The following is a 26270-nucleotide window of genomic DNA, read 5'->3' on the forward strand; positions in this document are numbered from 1 at the left end:
GAGTGCATGTGGAAGGGCGGAGGTCAAGGAGAGGAGCAGCCACCAGGTGGCTATAGGTGGATGTCCAAACTGGGACACTTTTGACAGTGAAATAAAGAACTATTAGTAATTATTTGGAGCAACAGATAAATTGAGGCTGTCCTAGGAAAGTTAGAATGGTTCCTACTGCTTATAAGCCATGTTAAGAGGTTTGGGTTTATTCCAGGGGCACATGGTGGTTGTATCTTTGTGGCATTCTAGAGACTAGATTATAAAGTTTGGGGTTATGTTTTCTGATCCTTATCTTTCAGAAAAGATTGTGAAAAGTCAATTAAGTTTCTGTGCCCTTGTGGTCAAATGGGCTTGGTAGAATGCCTGCACTTCAGATGGGTGCTTCTGTCATCACATGGAGGAGCAAAACCTAGATAACATTTTGAGTGAGTGTGTGTGTGTGTGTGTGTGTGTGTGTGTGTGTTTTACAATTTTATGTTTCCATAATGATGTATTTTGGATAGCTAGCATGTTGCCTTTTCACATTAAAGGGAAATGGGATTTAGGATTAGATTAGTGGTTGTAGATGTAGGTTAGACAGAATTTATCTCAAAACTAGTGGAATTTTAATCTTAGTGATTCTTTTTTCCCTACAAATATTTAACAGGGAGCTGACTTACATCTATTGGAATATTGCCTGAAGCAAATAACACTCGTATAGTGCATAGTATGTACTGGGCACAATTCTAGGAACATTTAACCCTTATAATAACACTAGTAGTGTTATTGTCATTTTACAGACGAGAAAACCAAGGCCCTGAATGCTAACTGTCTTCCCCAGGGTCATACAGCCAGTCCACAATGGAGCCTGGGATTGAACCCCCAGACCTCCCGGCTTTGGAGTCTGAACGTAACCATTTGGCTTTACTACTCTCACATGTCAGCATGTTATTAGTAGTGTCAGGCATAGAGAGAAGTTTGGGAGTATGCTTGTATTAGATTTAGGTAAATGTTTTCACAATGATTTTTATGTTTTACAGCCTTCAAAAGTATGTTCGGGAACAGATTCTACTAGCAGTAGCAGTAATTGTAAAAAGAGGATCATTAGATAAATCAATAGACTGCAAAAGCATTTTTCATGAAGTCAGCCAGTTGATAAGTAGTGGCAATCCCACTGTGGTAAGTGTGCTATTTGTATTTATAAATATTAACAATTTAGATTTTCTGTTACACAAATACCATTATAGCAAGAGTAATGGATATTTATCTAAAAGAAAAAGTGAAAAAGCTATTAGTCAAGCAGTTTTCATTTGTTCAGGTTTTCTTCTAGTCTTTTTTAATATATGTACATAATATAGATGTGGTATACTTTGCTTTTTCATTTGCTTTTGTATTTTCCATGTTTCCATAAATATTGATAATCATTATTTTAATTGTTATAAGATATTATAATTTAATATGCCATAATATTCTATATACCAAATATAATATGCCAAATATTATAAGCTTTGTTCATGAGATGCTGATGCTTCAGCAATGCCTACATGAGTTACATAATGGTAATCTTGTCATTTCTGTGAATTTTGTTAGAATTTGCTTCCAAACTAATGGCCATGTGCATTATCCAATGGTGGTCATCATCAATAGTCTGGGGAAAAAGAAGTGGTGGATATACATAGCTAAATCTAGGAGAGAAAAGGCTTGCAACTGAGGCTGCAACTTGGAAATATTATCCTTGTCCCTAATGCTCTGAATCAAGTTGCACTTCATACTTTAGATTTCACTTAAGAACATCTTGTTTCATTTTAATGGTCTGCAGTGAGTCCAGCTCATTGTGATAGACAGGATTTAAACTTGAGGAACATTATGAGTAACTTTGAGATCTATCTATTTATGATTAATACCTTTCCCTTGTTAGTCTGGTGATCATTCCAGCCCGGATTTTGGTATTGGGGTAGAATTTCTGCAGCCTGCCCTACGAGTAGCTTGTTGATACTGGGATGGTGCAGGCAAAGGATCAAGAGTCCCTTGCCTCTCTCAGGAATGAGTACATACTAGGGAATTGAGTTCTCTGCTTCCTTTACCCTTGGTTAGTTTGACTCAACACAAAAATCAGTCCCACTGCAACCTGACAATTGGATTTTTTTGAGCCACTGAAATAACTGATCTTCTGAGAATGATTGGAACAGATGTCGCTGTTGTTCACTTAGAGAAGATTTTGCTCTCTTCATAGTGTGTACATTTTGAGAATAGAGATAAATGTAATATTCTCATGAGAGACTGCAAAGTTTTTTTTTTTAAGTCAAATTTCTTTCTTTCTGTGTTGTTTTGTTTTGTTTTTGAGACTGGGTCTCACTCTATTGCCTAGGCTGGAGTGCAGTGGCGCAGTCTTGGCTTACTGCAGCCTTGACCTCCCCGTGCTCAAGTGGTTCTCCCACGTCAGCCTCTTGAGTAGCTGGGACTGCAGGTGCACCACCACACTGAGCTGATTTTTTCGAATTTTTGTAGAGACAGAGTTTTGCTATGTTGCCCAGGCTGGTCTCCAACTCCCAGGCTCAAGAAATCTACCCGCCTTTGCCTCCCAAAGATTATAGGTTTGAGCCATTACGCCTGGCTAAAAGTCAAATTTCTAATACCAGGGCTGAGAACTACTATAGCAGTAGGAAATCAGTAGTGGGAAATAGAATGTAATTTCAGAATTGCGGGGTGAATTTATCTTGGTGACTACATTAAAAACATTAAATGTGAAAAAATATTGTCTACTTTATGAGGCAGGTTAGATGCATACACTGCCCCTGCTTGTCCTTGCCCAGTAGCTTGAAACTAGCTCATTAGGAAGGCCTAAAAAATGAGGTTAAGACATTTTCATATATCTTCCTCTCTACTTGGACTATTAAGAATTTGTAAATGGGGCTGGGTGCAGTGGCTCACGCCTGTTATCTCAGCACTTTGGGAGACCCACGTGTATGGATCATGAGGTCAGGAGATCAAAACCATCCTAATATGGTGAAATGCTGTCTCTACTAAAAATACAACAAGTTAGCTGGGCATGGTGGCACATGCCTGTAATCCCAGCTACTCGCAAGGCTGAGGCAGGAGAATTGCTTGAATCTGGGGGGTGGAGGTTGCAGTGAGCCGAGATCTTGCCACTGAAATCCAGCCTGGGCCACAGAGTGAGACTCTGTCTTTAAAAAAAAAAAAAATTATAAGTGCTTCAAGAATTTACTTAAGATTTTCTTAGTCTCAGACATAAATGGCAGTGAACAAGAGGATTAAAACCTCTGTAAGAAAGGAGAATGATAAATGATCAGAACATTGATTTAGTACTGGCTAGAAACTTTCTTTATAAAGGTGATTTGTAAGAGAGATTTGAAAAGTAGAGAAAATTAAAGGTTTTCTGTAGATGAAGAAAGGGTTGACTTTGTGAACTGTTAAATTAGGTAACTAATTTTTCCTTCATACCTCTTCTAGAAAGACATTTCCATCCACCCTCATTGGCCAAAAACTGTCTGTATGTAATCTGGCTTTTCCCCCTTCGTTTTCAAAGAGTATTGGTTTCATTTGCTTGTTTTGTAGTTTTAGAAACAGAATCTCACTCTATTGCCCAGGCTGAAGTGCAGTAACATGTTCATACCTCACTGCCACCTTGATCACCTGGGCTCAAGTGATCCTCCCACCTCAACTTCCTGAGTAGCTGGGACTGTAGTTGCATGCCACTGTACCTGGCTAATTAAAAAAAAATTTTTGTAAAGGTGGGGTCTCACTGTGTTGCCCAGGCTGTCTTAAGCTCCTGACCTCAAGGTGATCCTCCAGTCTCAGCCTCCCAAAGTGTTGGGATTATAGGTGTGAGCCACCACGCCTAGCCAAGAATTGATTTTTGATGGTCCATTTCCTTGTACTAGTCTTATATTTGCATTTATACAGGTTTAGGGGCAGTGTAGTATAATAGAATAATGATTTTGGATTCACCCTTGGGTTTAAATCCCAGCCCTGCCATTTATTGCCAACTTAATTTAAATTAACTTCTCTAGGCATTAGTTCACTAAGATGTAAAATAAATGTGGTAATATTCACTTCTATTCAGCAAGAATTTGTGCTGTCTCCCTAGTAGCCTCTCACTGCTTTCTTCATAGAATCTTGGGAAGTGAACTGTAGTAAATCATCTCTTTTTCTATCAAACAACATTTTAGGGAGGGAAAAGCAGAAGAAAATGTTTATCTGTGAGTGAAAACCAATCATTTGTGTGTGTGTGTGTGTGTGTTTTTCTTTCTTTTTTTTTTTTTTTTTGAGACAGAGTCTTGCTCTGCCGCCCAGGCTGGAGTACATTGGCACCATCTCAGCTTAGGGGTTCAAGCAATTAACTTGCCTCAGTCACCTGAATAGCTGGGACTACAGGCGCATGCTACCATGCCAGCTAATTTTCATATTTTTAGTAGAGACGGGGTTTCGCCATGTTGGCCAGGCTGGTTTTGAACTCCTGGCCTCAAGTGATTGGCTCACTTCAGCTTCCCAAAGTGCTGGGATTACAGGCATGAGCCACCACACTCAGCCAATGCATATTTATTTAAAAAAAATATAGGTAACGGATACCTTAGGTTTTCTTTAAATGCTTTCAGAAGTATCTTATAGACTTGGTTCTCTACAGTTAGTTTTATGGAAGGATTATATCTAATTTGTATTTTAAAAATGATGTATTCTTAGTTAATTCATGCTCATATGATCATTAAATAATATGTTACTTCGTGCCTGTGGGCAATTACGATGTTTTCCTTCCATGATTATAAAGGTTACCGTGGCTATTTCATCTCAGTTTGCAGTAGAGTCGGACCTGCTGTTAATAGTAATTGGGGAGGGGTATGGAAACTTGCCTTCCTAGAAAAGTAGCAAATTTTTTTATTTTAAGCTAAAATTTTAAATAGTTCATATTTGCCTTATTTCCTTTGAAAGCGGCAGGCATACATTAAATCACTTTTAAAGCTGTTTAATATAGCATTTAAGTCTCCTTTCTTCCTCTTTGCCATGCTAGAGAGAAGTGGGTGAGAAATTCACTTGTCTATGGCAGTCCCTGGATGTGATAGCCAAGTTAATCTCTCTTATCATAAGTCTCATTGATGTTTGCATAGAAGAGCAGCTGGAAGTCTGCTTTATGTATGGCAACCTTTCATAAAGTTTATTCTTGGTAATAAGGCTCCTGGGGTAAGAGCCAGGCTATTATAAGAGACAATCCTCTCTCTGAACAAGAGTATTTTATTTTGTCAGCTGGAGTTAGTGTTTGAGTATCTTGGGCTTGTGACAGTAAGCTGGTGAGTAAGGCAAGCTATCTTTGAAGGGCATTTTTTCACTAGCTTGAAATTAATGGCTTTTGCTAGAAATAAATGAGAATGCTGCTGTAAGACTTTCAATGTGAAGATAAGGGTTACTTAAATTGTTACCCATGAATTGTGAATTTTCAGTACTTCAATGAAAGAAGACAATTAGATTTTTTTTTAATAACCTTGAGACTTCATTGTATGTCTTCTACTTCTTTGACATATTAAAATTTTCTTGTAGAAATTTATAAACAACCAAAAAATAGGGAACACATCGTTTATTTTCCGACTTCTGTTGTGTTAACATAGTGCTGGGTGTAGAAGTAAACTTCGATTTGTTAATTCAAACAGCATTTATTGAACATCTACTACATTGCTTTAATGATACAGCTTCAGTTATAGCTCTCTTTCTTAAGTGGTGCAACACATTTAGTAATTTTAATTTTGCAGAATGTGCATCATTAAGGAATAGAATAAAAAAAGCTGAAATAGGTGGTTGTTATTTTTTATGATAATGATAAAAAATACTGCTGCCACTTTACCTTTTTGTAACCTGGTGTAATTACATAGTATTTTTAAGCATTATCCAATTTGAGCCTTAGGACACTCATGCAAATTACGCCGGGCAGAGGGTGGTACCCCTTATAGATTAGAAGCTGAAGTCAAGGTATATGAAGGGCTCTGACCACAGTTATTTGAAGAAGGAAATCTTGGACTGTTAGAGCCCAGATTTTCTAGTTGATTCAAACAACAGGATCCTTGTATTGGACTCCTGAAAGAGTCCTGCAGAGTGTTTTTATTTATAGTTTATTTTAGATGTAATTTTAATAAATTTTATTTGGTTTCTAACTGGTGGGCAAATGAAAATGATCAACTTAGAACTACCCGTTAGTGGTAGTCAAATTGCCAGCAGCAGTGAGTGGTAGACAACAACAAAGGGTGATTGAGAAAAGCTGTGAAGCAGACATCAGTCAACTAGCACTGGGGTCTGGCACCACGTTGCCAGCAGGTGGAAGGCCCTGATGTTGTCGTAGCTTCCAAGTAGTCACTTTACTATAATATCATATAATAATTGTCATATAAAGAATTCTTTAAGAAAAATGGATAAGAAGTAAGTTTCATTAAAAATGTTTGCTTGCTGCATTTATAAAATTATCAGATATTAGATTAATTCTTTATGATCTTAGATAAGTGAAGCATTGTTGTATTAACCTCTTGGAAATCTAAGATTTGTACTAGTGGTGTTTTATACTGGGCAAATTCCTGTGAATTTTAGTATGGCAGTCTTATACTTTCATCAATCAGATAGTCAACTTCGATCTGATTTCACTGACATTCATTACAACAGCTTTTGTTTCTGGCTGTCTTAAGTATCAGAGCCACTGTCTCTGATATGGAAAAATATCTAGCTCTGACTTTGACAAAGGCCAGAGAGGCAGCACTTGAAGGTACTGGTCAGTAGAGGGTGAATTAGTGGATAGTGCCCTTGGGATGCTCGTTGAGACCTGACAATCTGAAGGAGGCAGATAAGAACATTCTTCAAGGGTAAGAAAAGCTAAAGCTGGTGATCTCCCATAGGCAGATTTGATGCTTTAATTTTTTTCTTTCTGCTCTCTGTCCTGGGAAGAAGCTGTCCTCTGTTCTCCCTTGGGAGTTTTATTTTTGGCTTGCTTCCCTAGCTGTCTTCATTACAACACAATGTGAGAGTAACTTCATTTTAAGGGGATTTAATCCATAATTAAATATTGAAAATGAGCAAACATATTTAGAAATGAGTCCTAGACATTTAGTAATATATTTAATTCCCCTGTGAATAGGGAGAAATACTTTGTTGATATATGTTGAAGTACTTTGCTCTCTTAAATGTACAATCAGTGTTTAATTATTCATCATTCTCCAGGAGTCTCTATTCATTTGGCACCTTTGAGCCAGACCAGCGTAGTATGATTAATATTTATGATGGTAATCTTATATTCCTACAGGATTTCCAAATTAAGGAGAGCTTAAACTATTTGGTATCTTTTCATGATAAAAATATCCTATTGAATTTTAGTTCTTTGAAAGCTGATAATTGTAGGTACAGTTAAAGCTAGAATATTTGATTTCTTGGAATACTTCTGACAATGCTGTATGATAATTTATTTTTATGTATTTCTTAAGTCTTTAAGTGGTATATTTAAATAGAACACGCTTGTTTTAAAAATTTTTTTATTTCATAGGTACGAAGTGGAAGAGTAGAATGTAAAACTATATGTGGGTTGATAGCAATGGTATATAAAAATTTATATCTGTGCATTAAAAAAATTGGAAAACTATAAATGTTACAGTAATAACTCCTATATGGTAGGATTGTAGACAATTTTATGTTCTTTATGCTTTTCAGTAATTTCTAGTTTTTCTAAGATAGAGGTATATTTTTGTAGGATGAAAAAATTATTTAAAAGCAAAAGATTCTTACATGTTCAGGGAACTAAGTCTATATAGTGCATTTTGTTCTAAATTCTCGTCGGTTAAGAATGTACTTGTTTTTATGGGTGAATTTATATTTCATTAGTATGGACGTTTGCTATTTTGGAGGGAAATATTTATTGCTACAACTTAAAGCAGTTCCATGCGTTGTTTTGTGTGAAGATTGTAGTTGCAGGAGTAGCTTTCGCAGGGCTTTCACCTGTCATTGCCCTGCCCCTCTCCTTCACTATTTGTTTCTTATCTTGACCGTAAACACATCTACGTTATCCTGTAAACACATCTAGGTTATCCTGGGAAATGTTTATTTCAGGTGAAAAAGTAAAACTTTATTTTGAGTACATATGATTGTAATCATTAATTAGAGAGATATTCCTGAAAACTTGAATATGGTGATAGTTTTAAAATAAGCCATTTTGTGGTGAATGCAGTAAAAAACATTCTGTGGAAAATTGTAAATTACTTGTGAAACATTATTCTTTGAATAAGGATTTGTGTTTAATGAGTGCTTCTAGGTTCTTTCAGCTTGTAGGTTTTTATACGTTATGTGTGAATTCTGTTTTCAATAGGTTATTTCATCTGAGATTTTGAAATTAATTTCCTGTTTTAGTAAGACAAGTTTTCTCAAACATTTAGCTGTGTTTATAAGTGTTTTATTGAATGAAATCTTAGAAAGGATAAGTGAAAAGCTAAGTCTAAATGAAAAATTATTTTCAGGATCCTAGGATCTTGGGGTTCATCGTTAGATCATTGTGAGTTAGCTTTTTTCCCTGAATCTCATTAATTTGATTTAACATCTACTTTCCCCCCCAAAGCCTAGCTGTGTTTAAAAATCATGTTTATAGTGGAATCCTGATGTTATTTAAATGTATCTGTCTAGTGTTAATTGCTGGCACTGTAATCATTAATCATTAAAAAAATTTTTTTTGAAAATTAATGATTTTGTTAACTGAAAATGAAGGGATTGTACTTTCTGAATTTCTGAGGTCTTTAAACAGTAAAATGACAGGAATATGTGATCAACTCTTTTTTTTGTGAGAGGCCTTAGTGCCTGGGTTTTTTTTCTCTCCAAGTGCCTGGGGCCATAGATTTTGGGAGGTTTTGAAGATTTCAGGAGGTTTTGAAGATTTCGGGGGGAAGGAACATTTTTATATTAAGTCATATATTTTGAAGTAAAATTACAAAATGTGTGTGTTTATGCCAAACCAGTAGCATTCGGAGAACTTTTATTGTTGCAGAAGGGATCTTTGATCATACCCCTAGATTCCCTAGAGAATTTGCATTTCCAAGTGTGGAAAAATCTGAGAAACTTCTTTAATGTTAGGGTTTTGTGCCTTTCATAAATATTAGCTATATAGTCATGCTTGTTTTAGTTGAGATTAAGAGGTGAGTAAAAATTTAATTTTATGTTTACTTTTTTTTTTTCTTGAGATGGAGTCTCACTCTGTTACCCAGGCTGGAGTGCAGTGGCATGATCTTGGCTGACTGCAACCTCCACCTCCTGGGTTCGAGCAATTCTCCTGCCTCTGCCTCCCAAGTAGCTGAGGCTACAGGTGCCCGCCACCATGCCCAGCTGATTATTTTTTTTTTGTATTTTTAGTAGAGACAGGGTTTTACCATGTTGCTCAGGCTGGTCTCGAACTTCTGACCTCTGGTGATCGCCTGCCTCAGCCTCCCAAAGTGTTGGGATTACAGGCCACTGCACCCAGCCTATATTTACATTTTTTAAGGGAACATTGTAGACATATACAAAATGGACAAATAGTCTGTTAGTCACTCATGGAGTCATCACTCACCTTCAACGTATTTCATGCCAATTTTTAGGAATTTAATATCATTAAATTATTCACTAAGATTTGCCACCATAAGTGCCTGTAAGGTCAAGGTACTGACATCAGAAGCATTTCTGAACAAAGATGTTGCAGTTGGTGGGTGGATATGACTGTGTTCAGCTGTTGGATAAGCTTGCATAAATAGTATCATCTTGACTTTAATCTTTCGGTTGTTCAGAGGTAGTGTGCATATTTCTGTTTAACTCCTGGAAAGTTGCCAAAATAATTTGTATCCTCTTTCCGTCCTTGGTACCTTGCCTCTAAATAATCTGGGAATAAAATCAATGAGTTGATATTAGGAGCCTGTTGGATAGAACCAATGAGAAGGAAAATCTTCATTTTTTTATTTAAAAACTTTTGGGTATTACCTGGCTGTAATATTTTGGACACTATAAAATCTGTTTCACTTTTCATCTATTTGGGAATGCATTTTACAAACAGAACAGGGAGTCAAACAAATGTGTTCAAATCTCAGCTGGCCTTAGGTAAGTACTCACTCTCTCCGACTCGGTTCTGTAAATTCAACAAAATAATGCCTTCAACATTGATTATTTTGAAATATTGTTTGAATTCCACTATTGAGTAGGAACAGTGTATCCTGAGTTCAAATCTTAACTGCAGTTGAGGAGGTACTTTAACACTTACCAGACGACTTAGAAAGGAGAGCTAATATTTATTTTGTCATATCTAATTTTTTAACTGGTTGTTATAAGATCCAAAGATATAGTGGAAGATCTAAAGATAGGGAGAAAATGTTCCGTTATGTTCCATTGTGTTCAAATGCATTTCAAAGCATTGAAAAAGTAATGCCTCACAATTATTTCTTATCAAATAATTACAGCAAACTCTGGCCTGTTCTATTCTGACTGCACTATTGAGTGAATTTTCAAGTTCAAGCAAAACTAGCAACATTGGATTGAGCATGGAATTCCATGGTAACTGCAAAAGAGTTTTTCAGGTATTGGCATTTTTCTTCTTGCATTTTAATTATCGGATCATTCACTTTTTATTCAATGTATTCCTAATGACGTGAGAGTATTTATTTTATGTAGTTGAATGATAGCCTGTACTTCAGGATTTGTTTTGTGATTTCAAAGGATATAGTAAAGTGATAGGTTTGATGAATGTAGTTGATGGTTTAAAATTACTTGTTTAATTCTTGTCTTAGAAACAATACTTCTATAAAGATCTTTAGTTTATTATTTAGTTCTTATTGTGTTTAGATATAACTAATTCAATTGATGGGACTCTGCTGGCCTTAAAAATAGGTCTGGAGGAATGCCAGAAGGCCATGTATTTCAAATGTTATTGCAGATGGTGCGGGCTCTTTGTCTCGTATGTATTGTTTGGCTCTGGAGTAAAGTTATGTGAAGGCATTGGCTTAAATCCTAGGGCTCTGCACTATAGCAACTGACTCCTCCAGCTCTGCAGTAGTCGTCAAAGACTCTCTTTTCTATGGAAGTAACGTTTATATTCGAGTAAATATATTACAGCTGGCGTCACTTGAAAGCATACTGTGATGTAAATTACAAGTAGAGTCCTAAAAATGGAAAATATTCTTAAGGAAATAGTGCTTTCCATTGGAAATGTTAAGGTTTTTGTTTGTTTTGTTTCCTGGTTCTAAAAGGGAATACATTTCTAATAAATTTTGCATATAAAATATTTGTGATTTATTGACTATAGGAAGAAGACCTTCGTCAGATCTTCATGTTAACTGTTGAAGTTCTGCAGGAGTTCAGCAGGCGGGAAAACCTCAATGCTCAGATGTCTTCAGTATTTCAGCGTTACCTTGCACTCGCCAATCAAGTCTTGAGCTGGAACTTTCTTCCTCCAAATTATATCCTTTTAACAAATGAACAGTTTATCTGTGCTAATTTTTCATAGGTGACTTAACTATGGCTTAGAGTCTTTCACCTCTGCAGCTTTTATAAAACACGTTGAAAGAAAAGATTTTTTTTAAGAAATAGAATTTAATTTCTTTATCTTATAATACCATAAGACAGTGGATACTACGATAATACTAGAAGATTTAAAAGTTTATTTACTCCTTTGTAGAAGAAGTTTGAATACATAGAAACGTGTGGTGGATGATGGAGCTATTGCTAATTTAGGATTAGTAGTATTTTTTGGGAAGGAAAATGAAACGGGTACAAGGTACCTTTTAAGAAACTGTGAATCATTTTTTCCTTGGACACGTAACTATGTTTGATTTTTTTTGACTGACTTAAAGCTAGTTTGGAGTGCTCTAATTTAATCTTTATGAATGGTGATGTTCAAGTGTAGATAATAATTTAGTAATATGTTTATTCTTCAAGGGCCTTTACCAATATAAAAAAATGAGAATTTTGCTTTTAGGAAATTATTTGCTAGTAATACGAAAAATGTTTAAGTGGGTTATATTAACAGTGCATATATCTGCTTTTTAAGTTAGTTACTAAAGTAGAGAAATTTGTATTTCATAAACTTTAAGGAACTGCTTACTGATTTACTATTCTAGAACATCTCTGCCTGTTGATAATAATATACAGTGGCTACCCATTTGTTGTATAAAGTCTGAAAGATCTGGATTTAAGCCTCTGCTGAGATCTTAGGCAAATCACCTGAACCTCTCTGTGTCTCAGCTTTTCCAAATGTAAAATGTCGGTATGGATTGTTGTGTGAATTAAATGAAACAATACATTTAAAACACTCAGGAGATAGCTACTATTATTGAGTTCTTAATAGCCTCCTTGAATTAAATAGTTCATTATAAAACTAGCTGTCTGTTATACTCTTCTTTGTTGATCCAGTATGCCTCTGTGTGGTATAGGACATTTAATGTAACCTGTTCTAGATGCTGTTAATTTGGAAGTCTGCTCAGGAGAAAAAGACCGATGATAAGCAGACAGGAAGTAGATGTGAAATCAGATCAGAGATCTAGGATGAGACTCATCTTTATTCTAACAGAGCCAAGAGGAGCTACATTTACGTACATAGAAATTCACTAATTATTTGTGGCTGGTAAAATTATGACATTTAAAGAAGTGTGGTGAGGTATAACTCCTTCTTCCGTTTCACTTTATTCATGTAATAGAATATTAACTGTGGAATGCTCTGTCAGATAAAGTGAACCTGACTCCTTCAGCCATGAGTTCTCCAGGTTTCTTTCCCAAAGGCAGTCACTGTGATCTACCACGTTATGGGGCAAAGCTTACAGTAAGGTCAGTCACTGTTTCCTTTTATTCTTACTGTGTAATCATCTTTCTCCTAGTGACCGACTTTTTATCTTTAATATATTAGCTTAATTCTTTTTGGCTATCAAGAGGTGCCTACTTGGTTAGGCTTGCTTTTAAAAAAAATTTCCCCTTTGAGTGTTTTAATATTTTTGCTCCATGTTTTTTTGTAAGTTGGTAAGGCATACTTTATTCATGGGAGCCAATGGTGATAGGTGTGGGGATCACCACAACAGGATCTTGCAGTTGGGGAGAGAGATTGGATTCAACTTCTTGCTCCAGTGTTTTCACTTTGTCAGTGGGGGGAAGATATTGAAAAACCTGAGACAGATTTTAAAAGTATCAGGCCATATGGAGCTATCAAAACATTAATTATATGTGTAGGGAAAAATCAACAAAAGCTACACTGCATATATTTTAAAGTGTCTGTTTTAAGGGAAAATACAGTTGGTAGAGAGTGAGTATTTCATAAAAAGAAACAGTTCTCTGTGAGTTTGGAAACAAAGTTTGTCTAAAGGATACACACACACACAATATTTTATGAAGTACTTAGATAAAGCTTTGGAAAACTTGTCATCTGAAAATGATAAGCAATACTGCAGTGTTGCCAAGGAAAGTAATTCCTTGTTTAAGGAAAGTATATCTTGGTTTTTGACTTGAGGATATTTTGCTTCATGGCTTACAAGAGAGTTCTTGTGTGGCCTTTTTGTATAGTGCCATTTGTTGGCTGACTGCACTACAGCTAAGTTTTCTTTGAGTGGATTAGCCTTAAGTGTGGGAGAAAGAACTTGGCAGTGAGATTAAACTAAGCTACAGTTTTAGCACTCATTAGGGAAATCAATTTCAAGGAACTCAATTCTGACTAATTTCTAATTTTGAAAATTACCTGGAGACCTACCATTCAATCAGTAAGGAAAGAATGGAATAATTATGCAGCCTTGTACCATGGAGAGGGTCTAAATAATCAAATTTAACTTAGTTTAACAGTGTTGAATCGATGCCTTTGATGGTTTATTGTCTGCATGCGGTGGCTAACTCTTGTAATCCCAGAACTTTGGGAGGGTGAGGTGGGAGGATTGCTTGAGTCCAGGAGTTCGAGACCAGCATGGGCAACACAGCACAACCCTGTCTCTACAAATATTAGCAGATGTGGTAGTGTGTGCCCGTAGTTCCAGCTATTTGGGAGGTTGAGGTAGGAGGATTGCTTGAGACTGGGAGGTTGAAGCTGCAGTGAGCCATGATCATGCCACTGCACTCACTCTGGGCAACAGAAGAGACCCTGTCTCAAAGTAAAATAAGATTTGTCTCTTAGGATAGGCACATAATAAATCATGGAAAATGTTTGTGTATTATGTGTTAAATATTTTGATAATTTAGAATAGTATCATGTTAAATGAGACTGTGTTAAATTATCAATAATCCCATTCATAATTTTTTATAATCGACGGTTTTTGTATCTTTTTATATTGAGATAATTTTATTTTTATTTGTTTATTTATTCATTCATTCTTGAGACAGAGTCTTGCTTTGTCGCCTAGGCTAGAGTGCAGTAGCACTATCTTGGTTCACTGCAACCTCTGCCTCCTGGGTTCAAGCTGTTCTCATGCCTCAGTCATCCAAGTAGCTGGGATGACTGGCGTGCACCCCACACCCAGCTAATTTTTGTATTTTTAGTAGAGATGGGGTTTTGTCATGTTGACCAGGCTGGTCTTGAACTCCTGACCTCAAGTTGATCCACTCACCTTGGCCTGTAAAAGTGTTGGGATTACAAGTGTGAGCCCCCATGCCTGGCCCTGACTAATTTTTTGGTTTTAGTTTTTGTGGAGGTGGAGTCTTGCTGTGTTGGCCAGGCTGGTCTCGAACTCCTGGCTTCACGTGATTCTCCTCCTTAATCCTCGCAAAGTGTTGGTATTACAGGGGTGAGCCACCATGCCCAGCCTCAATAGTAGCTTTATTCACACACTGTACTATATACTCATTTAGAGTGTACTATCCGGTGTGTTGTAGTGTATTCATAGACTTGTACAATAATCATTGCCAGTAGTTTTAGAACATTTTCATTATCCCCAAAGAAACCCTGTATTCATTAGCAGCTTGTTTCCATTTCCACCTTCTCCGATCCTTAGCAATCATATTCTGTCTATGTAGACGTGTCATATAAGTAGAATCATATAATATGTAGTCTTTTGTGATTGGCATCTTTTTTATTTTATTTTATTTTTTTTGAGTTGGAGTTTCACCACTCTGTTGCCCCAGGTGGAGTGCAGTGGCGCCATCTTGGCTCACTGCAACCTCCATTTCCTGGGTGCAAGCGATTCTCCTGCCTCAGCCTCCTGAGTAGCTGGGACTATAGGCACATAGCACTACGCCCTGCTAGTTTTGTGTTTTTTTTTTTAGTAGAAATGGAGTTTTGGAACGTTGGCCTGGGTGGTCTCTAACTCCTGGCCTCAAGTGATCTGCCTGCCTTGACCTCCCAAAATGCTAGGATTACAGATGTCAGCCACCGCACCCATCCTGGCTTCTTTCACTTAGCATAATGTTTTCAGGATTCATCTGTTTTGTAGCATGCACCATCAGTCATTCTTTATTCCTTTTTATTGCCATTATATTGTATGGATATACCACATTTTTTAATCTGTTTATCAGTTGGCAAACAGTTGGGTTGTTTCCACTTTTTGGCTATTAATAATAATGCTGCTGTGACCATTCATTTATAATTTTTGTGTGGACTTAGGGCTTAATTTCTCTTTGGGGGCCAAGGTGGGAAGATTGCTTGAGGCCAGGAGTTTGAGGCTGCAGTGAGCTGGAATCACACCACTGCACTCCAGCCTGGACAACAGAGCAAGACCAAAATGATTTCTTATAGAAAGTAGTGTATATAATATTGGGAAAAGCAGTTAGAGCTGACTGAGTAATGGATCTAGAATGTGCATAGAGAGATACAAAAGAAAGCAAAGAGTAAATATTTAGATATTTTTTAATATTTAAGGGTATTAATGCTGTTTTAGTTAATAACTTGTATTACAGTGATCTTAGGTCAAGATTTATGCTCAATGTTTCACTAATGAAATCATAACTCGGTCAGCATAGTGGCTCACGCTTGTATCCCAGCACTTTGGGAGGCCAAGGTGCATGGATCGCTTAAGCTCAGGAGTTTGAGACCAGTCTGAGCAACATGGCAGAACCCCATGATATGGTTTGACTCTGTGTCCCCACCCAAATCTCATCTGGAATTGTATTCCCATAATTCCCATGTGCTGTGGGAGGTACCTGGTGGGAGATAATTGAGTCATGAGGGCAGGTTCCCTATACTGTTCTGGTGGCAGTGAACAAGTCTCACAAGATCCGATGGTTTTGTAGGGGTTTCCCCTTTTGCATCTCTCTCATTCTGTCTTTGCCTGCTGCCATCCATGTAAGATGGGATTTGCTCCTCCTTGCCTTCTGCCATGATTGTGAGGCTTCCTTAGCCATGTGGAACTGTAAGTCCAATTAAACCTCTTTTGTAGATTGCCCAGTCTTGGGTATGTCTTTATCAGCAGGCTGAAAACAGACTAATACACCCCATCTCTTACAAAAAATTAGCTAGGCATGGTGGCACACACCTGTGGACCCAACTATTGGGAAGGCTGAGGCAGCAGAATTGCTTGAGCCCAGGAGTCAGAGGTTGCAGTGACTTGAGATTGTGCCACTGCATTCTAGCTCCAGCCTGAGTGATAGAGCAAGACTCTGTCTCAAAAAATAATAATAATAGTAAAAAGAAAACTAATCATAGCTTTTTAACATTTATTCTCAACTAAGGAGCAATTTTGTATACTTGGGACACTTGGTGATGTCTTGAGACAATTTTGATTGTCACAACTCGGGGAGTTCTACTGGCAGCTAGTGGATTGAAGCTAGGGATGCTGCTAAACATCCTACAAAGCATGAGACAGCCCCAGAGAAGCAATTATTGGCCCAAAGTATCAGTAGTCATCCACACAAAAACTTGTACATGAATGTTCAGAGCAGTACTATATGAATAGGCTATTCATACTATATCAATAGAAACAATCCAAATGTCCATCAGCTGATGGATAGGTAAATAAAATGTGATATACCCATATAATGGGAATATTACTTGTCATAAAAAAGGCATGAATTACTGATACATGCTACAACATGTGTAAACTTTGAAAACATTACACTGAGTGAAAAAAGCCATTCACAAAAGACCACAAATTATATGATTACATTTGCATGAAATGTCCAGGATGGGCAAATCTATAGAGACAGAAAGGTTATTGGTTATCTAGAACTGGAGTGGTTGGGAGAACGTAGGAGGTGACTGCCAAAGCATATGGGGTCTTTTTGGTACAATGGAAATACAATGGAAATGTTCTAAGATTAGATTATGGTTGTGGTTGCACAAATCTGTGAATATGCTAAAACCATTGAGCTGTACGCTCGGGTAAATTGCATAGTGTGTGAATTATGTCTTAATGAAGACTTTAAAAATATCCATCATGCCACAGTTTAGAAACCCACTTTACACAGGTCAACTGCACCATCAGTAGAGTTATAGAGGGAGATTAGGGGTGGAAATAAAGTTGTGGGAACATGCTATGATGGGGCCATTGAAGTTAAGGAAATGGGAGAGATGGTCCAAGGAGAAGCAGAGGATCCATGTCAGGACCTTTAGATGCATCAGTAGTTAAAAAGGAGGAAGAACAAAAGAGAACAAGAAAGCCAGTTAAGGCAAGTGGGTGGGAGAGCAAGGCAAGGAGTGTTTGGGAAGCAAAGATAGATGATGTTTCAAGGAATTAGGTAGTCGACATGGTCTGTTACTGGTAGGTAAGATGTAGATTGTTTTTGATCTGCACCAAATATCAGTTAGAACATAGTTAATCATATGGAAATCTGTTTATGTGAGTGACAGGGGCAAAAGCCATATCTCAGTGATTAGGTAATAATTAGTAATTGATGAAGTATGGAGTGATATACAGTTGACCCTTGAACAATGTGGGGGTTAGAGACACCAACCCCCATGTAGTCAAAAATTCCGGTATAACTTTTGTCTCCCCAAAACTTTTTACTAATAGCTTATGGTTGCTTGGAAGACTTACTGATAACATAAACAGTTAGTTAACACATATTTTGTATTTTATATGTATTATAATATATTCTTAAAGTAAGCTAGAGAAAAGAAAATGTTAAGACAATCATAAGGAAGATAAATGATATGTACTATTCATTCATTAAGTGTAAGTGGATCAATCATAAAGGTCTTTATCTTCAACCTCTGGTTGGGTATGCTTAAGAGGAGGAGGAACAGGAGGGGTTGGTCTTGCTGTCTCGGTGGTAGCAGAGACAGAAGAGGTGGAGGAGGCGAAGGGGAGGTAAGGAAAGGAAGGCACACTTGGGGTAACTTTTATTGAAAGTATAAGTGGACCTGTGCAGTTCAAACCTGTGTTATTCAAGGGTCAACTGAACTGTATAGATATTTCAAAGAGCATCAACTGATAGCTCAAGGAAATGGGGGTTTGTGCCAAGGAAATGCTATGTTTTATACTTTAAGCTTAGATGAACCTGTTTATTGCTTGAGGAGAGAAGTCAGGATTTCAGAAAGAAAATGTGATATTGTTGTGTTAGGCCAATGACATAGATGTTGAGATGGCCCAGGGCGTGGTTGAGGTAGGCAGCCCTGTGGTAGTGTGGGGTGCCTGCCTTGATGATCCACATTTCTTAGCTATTAAGTGCTGATTTGACCAGCTTTGTCTAGGTTTCTTCCAAAATAAAAGAACACAATGGTAGAAATCAGCATGAAGAATTTTGTTGTATTATTATTTTTTAAACTGATAGAATTGCAAGGAGAATAATGGAATGTTAAAGCACATATGTATAAAGCACGTGTAAAAAGTATTTTCTTCTGTCCTCTCTTTCTTTTGTGAGACGGAATCTCGCTCTGTTGCCCAGGCTGGAGTGCAGTGGCATGATCTTGGCTCAATGCAACCTCCGCCTCCCGGGTTCAAGCAATTCTTCTGCCTCAGCCTCCTGAGTAGCTGGGACTACAGGTGCGTGCACCATGCCCAGCTAATTTTTGTATTTTTAGTAGAGACAGGGTTTCACCATATTGGCCAGGCTGGTCTTGAACTACTGACCTTGTGATCTGCCCACCTCGGCCTCCCAAAATGCTGAGATTACAGGCCTGAGCCACCGTGTCCGGCCTGTTCTCTCTTTTTGAGTAGTATTTCCTCCAACTATTGTCTGTTTGTACCAGGCACTGTACCCTTTAAAAAGAAAGCGGCAGCACGTGGTGGCTAACATCTGAATCTCAGCACTTTGGGAGGCCAGGGCAGGAGGATGGCTTGAGCTTGGGAGTTCAAAGTTACCTTGAACTATGATTGCACCACTGCAGTCCAGCCTGGGCAACACAGGAAGACCTTGTCTCTTAAAACAAAAAGAAACAAAAAACAAAGTTAGTTTTCTGATTTAAAATAATATTAATTTATTGAAATAGGGTCTTGCTCTGTCACCCAGGCTAAGGTGCAGTGGCATGATCGTGACTCACTGCAGTCTTGACCTGTGAGTTCAAATGATCCACCTGCTTCAGCCTCCCAAGTAGCTAGAACCACAGGTGCATGTCACCACACCTGGCTTTTTTTTTTTTTTTTTGAGACGGAGTTTTGCTATTGTTGCCCAAGCTGGAGTGCAGTGGTACAATTTCGGCTCACTGCAACCTTCACCTTCTGGGTTCAAGTGATTCTCCTGCCTCAGCCTTCCTGAGTAGCTGGGATTACAGGCATGGGCCACTACGCCCAGCTAATTTTGTTTTTTTCAGTAAAGACGGGGTTTCTCCATGTTTGCCAGGCTGGTCTCGAACTCCCTACCTCAGGTGATCTGCCTGCCTCTGCCTCTCTAAGTGCTGGGATTACAGGTGTGAGCCACCGTGCCCAGCCCACACCTGGGTAATTTTTAGATTTCTTTTATAGAGGCTAGGTCCCATTATGTTGCCAGGCTGTTCTTGAACTCTCCTGCGCTCAAGTGATTCTCCTGCTTTGACATGCGAAAGTGCTGGAATTGCAGGCATGAGCTACTGTGCTTGGCCTGGATTTATTTATTAAAGTCTTTTTTATTTCTTTCAACACTGTTTTATAGTTTTAATAGTAAAAGGTTATTAAATTTATTCTAAGTAGATTTTTTTTGAGACTTGGTCTCACCTGTCACCCAGGTTGGAGTGCAGGAGTGTAATCACGGCTCACGGCAGCCTCAACCTCCCGGGCTCAAGCGATCCTCTGAACTTCACCCTCCTGAGTAGCTGGGACTATAGGCATGCATCATGATGCCTGGCTGAGTTTTGTACAGATAGGGTTTTGCTGTGTTGCCCAGGCTGGTCAGTACTTTTTTATTAATTCAATTCTAAGCTGTTTTTAAAATTTCATTTTTACAGTGTATAAGGAAAAAATACAAATGATTTTTGTATGTTGATCTTGTATCCTCTAAGCTTGCTGAACTTGCTTATTAATTTAGCCAATGAATTTGTTTGGGTTTTCTATATACATGATTATGTCATCTGTAAGCCATTATATTTTTTAAGGATTATTATATGTAGGTTTTCTATGTGCAGCAGGTGATTTATAAAAGTATGCACCTACCCAGACTGAGTGGTGCAAAGTTCACAGCTCTTGGGATTTGGTAGATGTTAAAAATTGCTCTGTGGCCCCAGAGAATGAATTCCTCTGGACTTTGTAGCCCCGTGTTACTCTGAGACTCTTGAGACAAAATTCACTTGCTTCTCATTCTATTTTAGATCACTGTTGTGCAAAGAAAGTGTCCTAGCCCTGTGATCCTCCATCATACCATCATCTGTATTTGAAAGTGGGTGCTAGGGTCCTGGGTGGTCTCATCACGGCCTCCCTCTCACAGCTCTTATCTGTGCTTTTCTGGTAGAGCTGCACTCACAGGCCAGCTTTCCTTCTGCCTTGTTCCTTACATATCCTGCGTCTCTGCCTGGGTCCCCTGTCTTTACTGATCACCTCCTAATTATACTTCAGCCTAGACCAGGTTGGCTTTCTTCTGTTATGTTCTCCCTATGTGTGTTGTATATGATTTTTTTTCCCATTCGGCTCACTTCTCAGCTGTATTTTTTCATTCCTTAGATTATTTAAGTACAGTTAGCCCCCCTAATTTGTGGGTTCCACATCCTTGGATTCAACTGAGAATCAAAAATATTCTAAATAAAAGTACACCAAAACAAAACAAAACAAAATCCAAATTTTAAAAACAGTACAACAATGTATATAGCACTTACCTGGTATTAGGTATTATAATTAACCTAGAGGTGATTTAAAGTATATGGGTTGTTTATAAGTTACATGCAAATATGATGCCATTCTATATCAGAGACTCTGGATTTATGTCAGAGCATCTGTGGATTTTGGTTACCACGGGTTGCAATAGTAGTGTCTGTTTACCTACTGCACGAAGCTCCATGAAAGCGTGGGTCATGCTTTTGCTCACTCCATTGTTAGCCCCTAGCACAGATGTTCAGCAAATATTTACTGTTATATATATATTATTTAATTTTTGAACGAAGCCAGTTCAGAAGTATTAGCTCAGTTCTTGGTTGTTTGTTTACTACAAATATAGTTCAGCTAGTAGTTCACCTGGTATCCATAAATGCTTAAGGGTTTTGGCAATGCTCATCATAAATGACAATATCATTTTGTAACAAGAATGTTTGGCAGGTATGTGTGGTATGTTGGCTTCAGTAATATTTCTTTTTTTAGTTTGGTTACACTGCCTTTTATTGGTATTCTATTTTTGTGGATCTGATTTGGTTTTGGTAAACTTTTTTTTTTTTTTTAACTTAATCTCTTGGGGAAAGCTAACTGGATTATAGAGTAGTGATGGGATACAGAAGCTTTCACCTAAATTGGATTTCCAGTAAAGCCAACCTTACCATTTGGAGGCAAGGCTTGGGAAAACATTCAGGTAAGGTCACTCCTTTATTTCACAGGATTTGTGGTTGCTTGGACTGTGTTGTCTATAAGATTGGGGTCACTGGTTTTGTGCTGTGCCAGAAGGAGAAGTAGCAGTTTTTGTTGTTAGAAAATTTAATAGTGAAAGGGATTAAATATTTAAGAAAGAGAATGGGTTTGCTTTCGCTCTTGAAACTTTGTTTTGCTGATGAAATAGGGTAAAAATTAGTATGGAAAGATGAAGAGTAAAGCATTTATTGCTTATGTGAAGTGTCCATTGTTGCTACAAGATCTTTCTATATTGTAAAGTAATTATAAGAATAGGCAAAGGAAATGTTCAGATTGTCCATATTTGCTTGAGGATAATGTGTAGCTATTGTATGCCTCATTTAGTTATTATTATTATTTTTAGTGTCGTTCACAATCACAAAATGATACCCTTACTGAAAGTGTTAGTGGATAAACTTAATTGCATATTTAAGGACCTGTGCATTTCCATAGATGATGCTTTCCCTCCTTAATGTTAAGATGTACGTATTTAATGATAATGCCGTTTGTTGTATGAGAACTTGAGACAGAAGATTTAGTAGGATTATCCAGTGACAGTCAGTACAGGGTGCGATTAAGCTGTCCTTCTGGCTCTTGGCCTAGTGTATGTTTGTCTCTGGCTATGCAGTTATAGAATAGGGCAGGTGGTACATTTATATATGCCTTTGATTTCTCAGAAGTTGGTGAGCTTTCCTAAGTGGAGAATTTTAGAGCTAGATAGGATTGTTGTGGGAGAGGGGGCAGGGAATGCAGAGTTGATTCTTCATTCTTCTGTGGTACAGTTGAATTTACATGTAGTTAGAACTGATTTTCCAGGGGATTATGATGGCATTGAGCTTAGAAGACTAGCTGGCTTTTAACATTTCAGAATTGGATCCCCTGCCGGAACCCTTGCTAAGAGGGAGTGGACTTGTATTTGGTACAGTGACAAAAAAAAAAAAAAAAAAATTGTCCTGATTGTTTAATTTGGTGAAAAGATGGGAAGGTAAAGTAAGATTAGATGTGGATGACAGACTTTTTTTTTTTTAAAGAAAGAGGGTTAGCAAAAGACTGAAAGCATCTCTGTTTGGCTTTCTTATTGATGGAATTGTGTTTTGTTTGGTTACAAATTATTCTGATAAAAATATAAATTGCATGCATTCAGTATTTATTTTAGAGAAATATATAAAGCCATAGCCCAAGCAAATTCTTGAATTACATTCTTATTTGAACTTTGGTGAAATAATAGTTATTTAACTAGTTCCAATCTTTTGTGACTTGTGTGTCTCATAAAATTTTACTAGCATGTAATAAAAGACAGTTTAGTAAATGATCAGTTCATTGTCAAACTGTTCTTTTGTTGGTGGCATGTTTGTTGCAAAAGATAAAGCAACGTAATGTCCAGATACTGTAACGTGCTAAAGTGGTGACTATGAACCAAATCTTTTGTAAGTTTTAAAAGGAAACTCTTGTTTTGTTAAAATTATTTTTAAATGAAAGTATTGCTTTATTTAGCCATGAAATGATTTTTAAAATATTGTTTGAAGGATAGTAGTGCTAGCTTTCCAAATTTTGGTGGTAGTGGTTCTGTTTGTTTTTAAATTAAGAATTTAAAAATTTTCTGGGGTAGAAATGGCATTTTTTGATTTCTTAAGGAATTATTAAGAATTATCTGGAGTTGAAATTTTTATTTTTTATTTTTTCTACATACAGATAGAAATTGTCATTTGAGAATACCTGATTAAAAATGAATTACCTTAATTCTTTATATTATTTTGAATGTAAAGATATGGTCCAGATTTGTATAACGTTATTCTGATCACATTGTGATATGCTTTTCACAAGTTTCTTTTTAAATGGAAAAGTCATGCATGTACATGAATAACAATATTTTAGGTAATAGTAAACATTAAATAATGCATAGTAAGCTCCACTTCCACACAAGAGCCAGCATAGTCTCTTATTCAGGGGCAGCAACTTCAGCAGTTTTGTGGTGCAATCTGATAACTAAAACATATTTCTTGTCAGAATAGCATTGTCTTTAAACATTTGTTCTGTATAAACGTTTATAATGCTGTTCCATTTAAACATTTATTATTCTGTTTTTGTTGTCTTTGTGTTTAACTTTTTATTTAAATGCTTTTGGGAATAATTAAATTTTTTTTTTAGTAGAGTGGGTTATGATTTGTAGTTATAAGATTATAATTGTCTTATAAAAACTATAATATAGTGCATGCGCATTTTTATTATGGTATGTAGTAGTGGTATTATTAGTGATACTGCCAGGCTGGCTGATAGAAGGTAGTGAAGTCTGCAGTGTGTAGATTAGTTTTTCAGTGGAAGATAAGTGTAGCCTCTTTGCATGGAACATTGTAAGTGTGCATTCTTGCTAGAAGGCAAATATCATGTCAGAGATAAAAATCCTTTCCAGGTTTGGAGGTGGAAAACAAAAGTCACACGGAGCTTTGTAATAATCATGGGAAAGGTGTTTTCTGATAGGTATTACATACTAAGTCATAAATCTCCCATGCTCTTGGCCACATATAAGGAATTTTAATCTTAAAAATACTTTGGTTACCAACTTTTGAAGAAAATTGGCCATAGGGCACCAGGGACAGTGTACTGAAAAACAGACCATGATCAGGAGAGGCTAAACCAAGATTAAAAAAAAGAGATTTCAGGGTTATTTCGAATCTGATGTTTAACATGAGCCATTGCAATGAATTTCATTTTATATCTGGAAAAAGCCCTTTTTAAAACTCATATCCGGCCGGGCGCAGTGGCTCATGCCTGTAATGTCAGCACTTTGGGAGGCTAAGGCAAGCAGATTGCGAGGTCAGGATTTCCAGACCAGCCTAACCAACATGGTGAAACCCTGTCTCTACCAAAAATACAAAAATTAGCCGGGTGTGGTGGCGGGCGCCTGTAATCCCAGATACTTGGGAGGCTGAGGCAGGAGAATGGCTTGAATCGGGAGGTGGAGGTTGTGGTGAGCCGAGATCACCAGAGCGAAACTCCGTCTCAAAAAAAAAAAAAAAAACAAAAAAACAAAAAAAACTCATCCATTTTCCCTTAATGTAAATAATTGATATCCAGAGTATTAATAGAGTATATGCTTTTTATAATTTATAAAAAGGTAGAGGAGAGAATTATACACAAGAATTTTGGTTTAGGTTTAATAGTTTCCTTTTGTAAGATTTCTTTCTGTATTTTCTTACTGATATTTTTGTAAGATTTATTGAATCTTTAGGTTATCATCTCCCTCTTACCAAAAGACTCTTGCCCTGCTTGCTGCATTCTACCTGGAAGGCATAATTAGAATGTGGGAGACTCTCCTCATTTACTTGGAATAGACTTTTTCATATTTCCAGAAGTAGCAAAATTTATAAATATTACCCCCTTTGCTTCTGCCACTTGTATTCTTCCTCCCTACTTGAACTGCCTGCAGCTCTTGTAGGGAGGTTTGGATTTTCATTCTCTTGCAGTTATCGCACCTGAAGTATTTGCCTTCTTACTCTGAGGGATCACACATCTGCCAGCTACTAAAATGGTAAATTGTCAGTTTGAGACCAACCATTTTATTATGGTTATATGAACCCATTGATCTGTCTCATATCCTAACTAATTTAAAAATAAAATCATAACACCTTTTATAAGCATATGAAATTACAAAATCATTATTTTCCTAGTTGAAAATGTTGCATGCATATATTTTGTTTGTTAGATTTGGCATATTGAAAATAAAGAGAAATAAAACTAGAAAATAATAAGTGAAATACATTTAACTTTTTATGAAGTACAAAGAATTGGCCAGGCGTGGTGGCTTGTGTCTATAATCCTTGCACTTTGGGAGGCTGGACAAGGGGATCACATGAGCTCAGGAGTTCAAGACCTCCATGGGCAACATAGACCCTGCCTCATTAAAACACACACATACACACACACACACACACACACACACACACACACACAGAATTGATTGCCTTACTCAGATCCTTTATTTCACCTACTAAAACCTCTGCCATCCCGTTATTGTAGAAAATTTCAAAGATATACAGTAGTAGAGAGAATACCCAGCTTTAAACAGCCAGTCTTGTTTCATCTGTACCCTGCCATTCCCAGACTATTCTGTAGCAAATCTTAGGTGTCAGATAAATCAGTATATTGTAGTATTGGGTGAAGAACACAGCATTGGCCTTAGACCACCATCAGTGCCTCATGAGAAAATGAGCTCACTCTATATTGATAAATCTTAGTGTTCATTTTTCCCCTCTTTTTAAAATCTGGCTCCTTTCTTTTGGCTTTTTTGACCTTCCCCTCTTTCCCTGTACCTCCACAAGGGGGCAGATAAAGGAAGTGAGAAGTTTAAATGAACCAGATTTGAGTTTCACTTTTGTTAATCAGTCAAATAGAGTTGCAGAAGATTTGGGGGATGACTTTTCAGAAACAAGCAGTGACTTTTCTTCTTGAAACAACTCATAGTGCCCCTCCTTGCTC

The 26270-nt window shown here is 37.2% G+C and overlaps 2 protein-coding genes across 6 annotated transcripts in view; both read left to right on the forward strand.

Annotated features, from left to right (window-relative positions):
* Positions 1-26270, forward strand: part of XPO4 (exportin 4) — a 116137-nt gene that overhangs the window by 39323 nt on the left and 50544 nt on the right. For 4 of the 5 annotated variants that reach the window (XR_004263410.1, XM_032260120.1, XM_032260119.1 and 1 more), the window contains 3 exons: positions 1011-1149; positions 10419-10535; positions 11261-11414. Coding sequence is in view for 4 of the 5 variants with exons in the window: in XM_032260120.1 (XP_032116011.1) it covers positions 1011-1149; positions 10419-10535; positions 11261-11414 (410 nt within the window). In the remaining variant the exon portion in view is untranslated. Of the gene's footprint in view, positions 1-1010; positions 1150-4529; positions 6825-10418; positions 10536-11260; positions 11415-26270 lie in introns of those variants that run through there. The other variant, XM_032260122.1, reaches the window with a different exon arrangement.
* The window catches only part of EEF1AKMT1 (EEF1A lysine methyltransferase 1), a 150161-nt gene continuing 144107 nt past the window's right edge, over positions 20217-26270 (forward strand). The window contains exon 1 of the mRNA XM_032260131.1: positions 20217-21759. The gene's annotated coding sequence lies outside the window, so the exon portion shown is untranslated. The remainder of the gene's footprint in view (positions 21760-26270) is intronic.

This window comes from Sapajus apella, unplaced genomic scaffold, assembly GCF_009761245.1.
Source record: "Sapajus apella isolate SASKATOON/1434 unplaced genomic scaffold, GSC_monkey_1.0 scaffold114, whole genome shotgun sequence".
Lineage (NCBI taxonomy): Eukaryota > Metazoa > Chordata > Mammalia > Primates > Cebidae > Sapajus > Sapajus apella.